The 9,819-nt window shown below is 51.8% G+C and overlaps 1 protein-coding gene across 1 annotated transcript; it reads right to left on the bottom strand.

The window, feature by feature from the left end:
• Window positions 1-619: 619 nt before the first annotated feature.
• Window positions 620-1,234, bottom strand: TIFAB (TIFA inhibitor). Its single transcript, XM_058549113.1, has one exon. It carries the CDS (start codon window positions 1,232-1,234, stop codon window positions 620-622), a length of 615 nt encoding a protein of 204 aa, XP_058405096.1.
• Window positions 1,235-9,819: the final 8,585 nt, after the last annotated feature.

Here is a 9,819-nt window from a genome sequence, read left to right on the forward strand (position 1 = left end):
CCCATCCCCAGCAAGCCCTGAGCTTTGCCGGCGTCCTTTCTGGAAACGTGAGCCCCACCTTTCCAATTTCCTCTTGTACCTCCCCTATATTTCCCACCCCAGCTCTGCATGACCACGTGGCACGCATGCAGCCCATCTGGGGATCAGGGAATCCTATTGGGCATGCCAGCTTAATGAAATACTTGCAGTTTATTAAACACAGGCTTCCCTAAGCCCCCAGTGCCTGTGGGTATTTGAAAGCCGAAGGTAACCCCGAGCTACCACAAACATAATTGTTACATGTGTCTGTGCATTCCTGGGACAACCGCAAGCTCCAGCTCTTAAGCAGCACACAAAATTAGCGACATAAAGTAACTCCTAGTCAGACAAGAGGAGGAAACGTGGGGAAAGGCTGAGAGAGGCTCCGAGAACCCCGCAGGGCCCCTAAAAGTGTATGAAGTTCCTGTTACCTTGCATAACTGTAACCATGGAGTGCGCTCCCCCCCAACCCCAGCCTGTTCATGTTTGCAGAATTGGTTCATTATTAGCCACGCTGGCCTCGCCTGTCAGCCTCACATGATGTAGCTCGAATATTTCCAGTCCTGTTTCAGCTGGTGCTTGCTCTCAGCGGCCAGCAGGGCTAGCAGAGCATGCCGTCTGGTGGCTCCCTCTGGAGCTGTATTTCTGTTCCTCCTCCAGGGCTTGGCTGGGGAGGGCTGTCCCGAGTCTGAGAAGGGTCATGGAGAAACCCCAGGTGACCTGGAGCTTGCTGTCCTGAACCTGGGGGAGGCTGCTCCTGGGGGATGCTCTCCCATTCATCCGTCTCCTCGGCTTGGGGCCTGTAAATCAGGGGCAAGGGGCTGAGATGGAAGCAGCAGACAAAGGCCTCCAGGGACATGCCTCCCTCTACGTGGACCACCATCTGGATGCCGGAGAAGGAGACCCTGTTGACGGCACCCAGGGGGACCTGCTCCAGGAACCTCAGCGTCAGCCCGTTGACCCACACGCAGCCCCTGCGGCTCAGGGCCTTGAGGCAGAAGACCAGCAGAGAGCTGCCCTTCTCCCGGTAGGGCTCCAGGGACAGGTGTCGGCGAGAGAGGCTGGGGAGCTGCAGCCGGAGGTGGGCATCCTGGCCTCGCCCCACCAGCAGCGGGCTTATGTCGTGCTGCAGCTGCAGTGGGATGTTGGCAAAGACAGCGGGGCCCTGCGTGGGGTGGTACAGGCTCACCCGCAGGACCGTGAGGGGCTTGTCCATGGACAGGAGCCTGGGAAGGAGGGAACACAGACACACAGGTGTGGTTAGAGCTAGGCACACCTCTAACTCCCTGAGTCCAGACACACTTGCCCATCTCAGGGATCATGGACCACCTCCAGCCAAACTGAGCCGAGCACTGACTGTAGATGTGGTCATTCTGCTTAAGCCAGGATGAAGCCAAGGCTGGAACTGGTGTGGAAGATCAGGTCCACTGGTTCTAGTCCCAGCTTCATCACAGTGACACTCAGTGAGTGAGACATGCCACCCACTGTCTCTGAATTTTAGTTACCTTTCCTGTAATATAGATATGTCTGTCCTTGTCTGTGCAAAGAATAAGGCATACCAGCTTTTGGGGTGGGGTTTTGGTGGCCTATTGTCATTTGGGGACAATCTGGCCCTGCTTCATGGAAAGAGAAGGACAGACAGACAGGATACACCATCCTTGTATCTGATAGTCACACAACAGACCCTTGCTGAGCCTCCCTCTGAGCCAGGCACTGACCAGCTGCTGGGGATAAGCAGATGCAACAGGAAAACAAGCCCTCGTTCTCCAGGGCACCCAGCTGGCGGAGGAGACAGCTGCCGCTAGCATCAGGTGTTATGGAGGGACACAGAAGAGGGAAGCCCAGCCTGCCCCTGAAGATCAGAAAGGCTGCCTGAAGACCCAGAAGAAGAACAAAAATAACTAGCACATTCCAAGAGCTTCCTATGGGCCTGGAACCATGCCAAGTGGTTTATGGGAATGAATGCCCTGAGCGTACCATCTCTGTCTGGGGGAAAAGATGGGTCCTGATGAAGGAGGTAGAGGGTGCTGAGATCTCACTCAGGGACTGACAGGGGGTCCAGTGTGACACACACGCACCTTTTGTCCCAGCAACTACATCAACAATTTGTCCTTTAGAATCTCATTTGCACATGTGGGAAGGCTACTTAGAACAGTCAGCTTTGTTCCGTGGATTTGAGGAACATAAACTCTCTGCAACATCCACCAACCCCATGTGGCCCAGGACGTGCCACCACCTTCTACAGGAACAACCTTCAACAGAGCTAAGTGGATTTGAATAACTAATTACAGTCATGTGCCGCATAATGATGTTTTGGTCAAAAATGGACGGCATATATGGACTACAATCCATAAGATTGTAATGGAGCTACTCTAGAAGAAGGCATTGCTGTCACAGGAGACGACAGCTCCGTGCGTGTTATTGTCCCTGAAGACCTTCCACTGGGACAAAGTGTGAAGGTGATATTGATGATCCTGACCCTGTGTAGGCCTAGTCTAATGCATATGTTTGTGTCTTAGTTTTTAACAAAAAAGTTTAAAAAGTAAAAAAAATTAAAAATTTTAAAAATAGAAAAAAGCTTATAGAATAAGGATATAAAGAAAGAAAATATTTTGTACAGCCGTACAATGTGTTTATGTTGTAAGCTAAGTGTTATTACAAGAGTCAAAAAGTTAATACAAAGTTTACAAAGTAAAAAGTTGTAGGAAACTAAGGTTATTTATTATTGAAGAAAGACAAATTTTTTAAAACAAATGTAGTGTAGCCTAAGTGTACAGTGTGTATAAAGTCTACAGTAGTGTCCAGTAATGTCCCAGGCCTTCACACTCACTCACCACTCACTCACGGATTCACCCAGAGCAGCCTCCAGTCCTGCAAGCTCCAATCGTGGTAAGCGCCCTGTACAGGTGTACCATTTTTTATTCTTTATACTATATTTTTGCTGTATCTTTTCTATGTTTAAATATGTTTAGATACACAAATACGATTGTGTTACAATTGCCGTATTGCAGTATTCAGTACAGTAACATGCTGTAAAGGTTTGTAGCCTCGGAGCAATAGACTATACCATATAGCCCAGGTGTGTAGTAGGCTATACTGTCTAGGTTTGTGGGAGTACACTCTGTAATGTTCGTACAATGACAAAATCTCCTAACAACGCATTTCCCAGAACATATCCCCATCGTTAAGTGATGCATGGCTGTACGCACTTTCCCAGCATCTGGCTTTTGCTTACCCTATCTTCCCTACTGAGAATGCATCCTCCATCCCGAACTCTGTGTCCAAATACTGCTCATCTTTAAAGGCCTGGTTTGAATGTGACCTCATCTAAGAAGCTCTTTTCCTTTCTCTGCCCTCTGACCCCCACAACAGGGAGACTCCCCCCAGGGCACCTGGCCAACCCCCATTCAGTCCGTCTCCGCATTACATGGTCCTTTCCCTGTCTTCCCTGAGCTCCTCTCCCGCCTCCTGAGGCCTCCTAAGGGCAGGGTGTGGTCTGAGTTGCCACACTGCCCTGTGTCCCACTGCCCAGGCCCTCCGTCCTTCCTGACTTTTGGATGAAGTAGGCTAGCGGTAAGGACCTTCCAGTGTGATAGTGAGGAATGGGCCACCCAGGACACCCCCTTTTCCCTAACGCACAGACACACGCATGCCTCCCTCCCCATCCCCCTTCTGGCCCCAGCCTGCAGAGAGCCTCTTCCTGAGGTGTGTGATATAAGCTGGGCCCAGGACAGCTGGGCCAGGCATCCAAGGCTTCAGGCCTGGCCAGAAACTCAGAGTTCACTCCTAGGAACCAATCCCATGGCTCAGGGACCCTAAGAGAATCCCTCAGAAAGAAGCATTCACCACTGCTTGTGTGACCTTACTCTCTGCTCTGCTGAGCACTCCAGAGCTGACAGAGACCCCTGCCAGAGTGGAGCCCCTGAAGAGGCCGTCTTGTTTCTCCAGGACCCCAGCTGTTCTGGAGAGACAGAAACCCAGTCCTACAAACAGCACCTCTGTGTGGAGGTGGAGGAAGACACTCCGGGGTGTGCGCCTGGCGGGGAGCCTGCAGGGGCCCTGCTCCCAGCCCCACCAGGCCTGCTGCCCTCATTGTGGGTCCCAGCCCCTCTGACCTCCACCTACCTTACTGCCAGCAGCACATCTGGCTCTGATGCTGCAGCTGTGAGCTCTCAGGAGGCAGTGGTTCTGGGCTGGGGCAGGTCTGGGGATGATGATTACAGCTGCGGTTTGGGGATGTGATGTGTCAGAATGCTCATCAGTTTTGGGCTTTCTTCCTTTTTTCCCTTAGGAAGGAAAATCAGAGTGTGATTTCCCATTGCAGAACTGCAACACCCCTGCTGAGAGGTTGAGAAACCCCAGCCTGTGCCCCTGCTGAGAGGTTGAGAAACCCCAGCCTGCACCCCTGCTGGGAGAGGCCCTGACAGGTGGGATTTCTCCTGGGTTTCAGCTCTGCCAGTCTCTAATGCCCTGTCCATCCCCAGGGACCCTGAGATCTGTGGCCAGAGTATTAGCCAAGTCCTTCTCTCCTGCAAGTCGGTGGGGGCAAAGGCATCCCAGGTCGGTTAGAAAAGGGAGCCTCTTTGGACAGAGGGACAGTGAAGAGAGCATTATGGCTGGACTGGGGGTGGCCGAGGGAGCTGTGGGCACACGGCAGCCCACTGAGTGTCTCAGGACAGGGTGGGGCCTCGGGGAAGGGAGAAAACAGCTGCTTAGAGGGTGGCCTCCCCTGCAGGAGGACAGCTGAGGCCACCTGCTATGCCCCCCATCTAGAGGACAGTCTGGAAGAGATCAAGATGGATGCTCGCCCAGCACCATGGGCTCTGGCCACACTAGAGGGGACCCAATGTCACAATGGTGCTGACCCTTCACATGGCACAGCTTTTCATAGTTTACCAGTATGTTCCTATTGCCTTCATTGTACCCACCAACCTGCTGTGCTGGCAATAGACATATGGCCAGCTTATACAGGGGCAACTGAGGCCCTAGAAGGGGCAGTGCCTGGCCCAAGGCCCCAGAACAGCAGCATAATCCTTTCTCTTTCTCCCATCAAACCCTGGCTTTCCTGGGAACTCTTGGAGGGTGTCAAGGTGAGTAGTGCAGGCCAGGCCATCCTGTCAGCCAGCAGGGGCCTCCCTGATCTGCCTCACTGCTCCCAGGCCCATGCTTACTCTCTCCTCATGGGTGACCCTCAAGGCCCCAGAGATCTCAGCAGGGCACACCCCAGGATATAGGCCCCTCTGGGTACTATTCAGGACCCCTAGCCTGCTTCCTTTAGTCTCAGCTTTTACACTAGAGTTGGTTGCTTAGTAACTAGGGAGGAAAAACAGAGAACTCTGAAAACTAGCCATCCCTGCCTGCCCCAGCCAGTGTGACACTGCGACGGAGGCTCCCCCAGTAAACCAGCTCCCCCAGAGACGGGAATTATATCTGCCCCTGGAGTGAACCAAGCATTAACCACAGGCTGCCTCCCTGTGTCCCATCTTCTCCACTATCTCTCTGAGCTCCAACATGCACAGAGCTGTCCCAGGTGTGTGTGAGAGCCCACCCTAAGTTCCATCAGGATCACACACAGGACGTCAGCACTCCCAGTGGGAACCCAGGGAGACTTAGGCATGAACAGTTATTGCAACAGAAGGGCAGAGATGGGAGAGCCTCTGGGAGTGTTCTGGGAGGGCTTCCTGGAGGAAAAAGGCCTTAGAGCCAACTCTTAATCTCAAGGCTAAACTAGAGAGGCTGGTTGCCTATCATTTTAAGGTCGGCTTTGGTGTCAGCCATATCTGGATTCAAGTTCTATATCTTTTAGTGATTACTCGATCCTGGGCAAATCTTTTCCCTTCTCTGACCCTCAGATTTTCTACCTGTAAAATGGGAACAGTAATAGCACCTACCTCAAAGGACCATTGTGAGGATTCAGGGAAAAAAAAAAAAAAAAAACATTACAGAGCTTGGGTGTGATGCTTGGCACACAGAGCAGACTCAACAAATGGGAGCCGACATAAATAATTAACGATGAGATTTCAGCTCCAGCTATGGAACAGGTTGTAACAGACCAACCTTCCCGCCGAGAACAACTATAGAAGTTGGGTTTAAAAAAATGTGTTTGAAGGCATTGGAGAGCAACAAGACAGACAGGACTTGAAGGTTAAGACCCTAGAAAGAAGGAAGACCCATTAATTTAAGCCCAACATGCTACCCTCCTTCCCTGTGGGCCATTTGCCAATTCCAAAGCGACATGGGCCCAATGCTGAGCAGGAAGCCGCAGCTGAGACTCTCAGGAGTCTCATAGGACAGGGGAGATGCAAACCGGAGTTCAGGACTTGAGAGGCCAAGCACCTGGATAAAACAGAACCACAGAGAAGTGAGCTCAGCATTCTGTTCCACCATCAAGGTGCCTGCTGTTTCAAAGCAAGTGTAATGAGAGGCTGAGGGACCAAGTGAAAGCAAGGGCTCAAAGGGAAGAAGCTGAGCTGAGCTCTTGGCTATCAGGGTGCTGGGGAGATGGAAACTGGAAGTCAGGCCAGCCAGGAAGAGGGGCCTGTCAATCACTCCAGGCTTTCAGATGACAGCCGGGGTCCACCGAGACTAAGGGCAAACCAAATCAGACCCGTCCCTAAGAAGACTGAAACCCAGCCTCAGATGATCTCAGTCTCTTGTCTCTAACTGCCTTCTAGAAGGAAAAGAAACTCTTGCTAGACAAAGTTAATATCATACAGAGCCTCTACAATTTTTGATTAACAATGTTCCACAATTAATAAAAAATTACCGTGCATGCTAAGCTACAGGACCAACTGTCAAAAAAACGAGAAACAACGGACAGCAGAAAACGTCACAATGCATGTCCACAAAAAGACCTGCACAAGAATGTTATGGCAGTTCTATTAACCAAAAACTGGAAGCAACCCAAATGTCCATTAACAGGAAAATGGATAAACAAATTATATAATATGTATACAATGAAACACTTCACAGCAATAAAAAGGAGAATGAAATAATGATATGCAACAATGTAGACGAATCTCATAACCATTATGTAGAGCAAAAGAAACCAGGCACAAATGGTATAGACTGTTTGATTCCATTTGTAAGAAATACAAGACAAGGCCAAACTAGCCTATGGTAATAGAGGTCAGAATATTGAATTATCTCTGCAGACAGGATTGACTGGTGTTTTAGTTTCCTAGGGCTGCCGTAATAAAGTGCCACAAACTGGGTAGCTTAACAACAGAAATTTATTGTCTCACAGTCCTGGAGGCTAGAAGTCTAAGGTCATTTCAACAGGGTTGGTTCCTTCTGAGGGCTGTGTATTCCTTCTGTGAATCTGTTCCATGCCTCTCCCTTAGCTTCTGGCGATTTGCTGGCCATCTTTGGCCTTCCTTGGCTTGTAGAGCATCACCCTGATCTCTGCCTTCATCCTGACATGGAGTCCTCCCTGTAGGCAGTGGTCTAATGTAGCACTTCAGGCATGCTGATTGGCTGGAGAGAGAGAAGCCATGTGCAGGCTGGGCAGCTAGGTTAGACCCCAGGGCGCTTGCCAGCACCAGACCTCCTTTCAGTACAGACAGCTGCACCTCCCAGATGGATGGATGGATAACCATAAGCCCAAATGGCCTCTCTGAGATGTTTCAAGGGTTGCAAATGCACCTGGGGCTGAGCCTGCTGAGTGGAAGGTGGCTGGCCATGTTCCAGAGCCTTTCTTCTCCGCCCATCAGTCTCCCCAGCCCAGACGGCCACCTGCATGTCTCTGAACCATGGGGAAAAAACCTCCTCCTCAGGGCTCCCCACATACACTGCCTTCCAGTCTTGAGGATACTCAGGTATTCCTGTCCACCAGCACAGAAGGGCAGTGGGCAATAGGCAGAAGCCTGGCAGGGGGCATTACACCCCCCAGGTGTGTGACCTTGGTGAGTCATAGCCCCTCTCTGGGCCATAGTTTTCCTCCCTTGGGGATGAGACACCCCCTCCCTACTGCCCCTTGCAACCATGCCTCAGTGAGAGGAGTGCTATGCCCACAGCTCCAGTCCTGGCATGGGAGAGCGGGTGGGCAGAAGAGACATGTTCATGGCCCCTGCATTTTCAGTAACTCCGTTTAGAGCAATTCCCAGCAAGAAGGAGAACTGAAACGACCAGGGAATTCATCTGGCAAGAGGAAGTCCTGCCCAGGCCGCATCCTCCAGAGGCCAGCAGGAAGTCCTGCTGATAATCCGCAGGCATTCCTCTGAGGGGGAGTGAGTGGGTGGAGGTGCTGGTTTCCCTCTGCTTGGCCCCCTTGGCTAGGATGGCCCCCTCCAGTTGGTGTTGGGGCCCTGGGGTGTGCACATCAGTGAGCAAATGACCCCCGTCAGGTGCTCCTTGGAGAACTCGGGCAGAACAACAGCTTCCAGGGCTTTCTACAATGGTGGGCATGTGAGGACTCTGGTGTCAGACAGACTGGGGTCTGAGGCTTAGCTCGTTCTTGTGTGTCCTCAAACAAGTTGCTCAACCTCTCTGAGCCTGATTTCTGCTCTGTAAAATGAGGATAATTGGTTGTCGTATGAGGGCAAAAGGAGATATGTGCAAAGTGCCAAGTATGTGGTGAGAAGCTGGTAAATGAGACCCGCTCTTGGAAGAACCCTTAACGGCAGAGGAAAGCAAAGCTGCATTCTGGGGAGAGGGACTGGCAGAGCAGTCTAACAGAGCCTACACAAACCCCAAATTCTCAGATGGCCCCAGGTTTTGCCTAAAACAAACCTAATTTTGGAGTTGAAGACATAATTTCCATGAATTTGATATAGATTGCATTTTAAATGATAACGAAGTGAAAGGGATGCTCTGGGAAGAACCTCCGGATCACTGCTGGGGCATGCAGCCCTGACACAGGAGGAGAAGGCCATCCATTCTGCCGATGAGGAAGCTGGGGCTCACAGTGGTTAGTCCACTTGCCCAAGGTCACACATCTGGGAAGTGTCAGAACCAGCATTTGAACCCCGTCTGTGGGACTCTTGGGCCTAACCATGAAGCTATCCTGCCTGTCTGGTGGTGTTCTCTGGAGGCTGGCTACCCTGCCTTTTCCAAAGAACTGCTCCCGTGGTGTGGCTGGCAGTAGACTCAGCAGAGAGGGGCCCATTTCCAGCCTGACAAGCCAGTGCTGCTGCCCCTGCGCCATGTCCTGATGGCCTGTGGCCACCAGGTGGCAGCATCCCTAAACCCCGGGGTCTGCTTTTCAAGGTGGAAGGGGAGGACAGGGAAAGTCTGGGGGAGCCATTCATGAGACTGCTGGGGAGGGAAGCATGAGGGAAGCCAAATGCTCTGGGTGGGAGAGGAGAGGGTCCTTGCCTCTTGGACTCAAAATGCCCTGAAATGGCCTAAGGTGAATCCACAGCAATCCTCACCTGGGGACACCTTCTCACTGAGCGTGGATACACAGCAGGAAGCCAGAGCACGAGGCCATGAGGAGCTGCGGTACAAGCACAGGTTCTGGGACAGGCAGGGGCAGAAAAGTTAAGTAACCCGCCCAAGGACACAGACTTAGTGTATAGCACGGTGAGGATGAGAAGCTGGGTTTGCTCCCTTATCTGTAAAATGGAGAAACAATGACCCTCTCCAGGGAGGGGCACCAAGTGAGGAAATGCATGCAGAGGTCTCAGCCCAGGCCAGGGCCTCATGCATAGTTAGCACTCAGAATATGGACCGAGCTGTTGTTACTATGCTCCCTGCCGGCCCTCAGCTCTCAGGTAAAAAAAAGAGCCTGTAACTCGTAGAGATGGGTGCTATGAGGGGGACACGCAGGACTGTGAACTCCAGGAGTGGCACCTTACCCAC

This window comes from Diceros bicornis, chromosome 1 (assembly GCF_020826845.1).
Source record: "Diceros bicornis minor isolate mBicDic1 chromosome 1, mDicBic1.mat.cur, whole genome shotgun sequence".
Taxonomy (NCBI): Eukaryota; Metazoa; Chordata; class Mammalia; order Perissodactyla; family Rhinocerotidae; genus Diceros; species Diceros bicornis.

What these genes read in the sequence shown, in the direction of transcription:
- TIFAB (XM_058549113.1), bottom strand. Translation starts at nt 1,234, where the DNA reads ATGGACAAGCCCCTCACGGTCCTGCGGGTGAGCCTGTACCACCCCACG.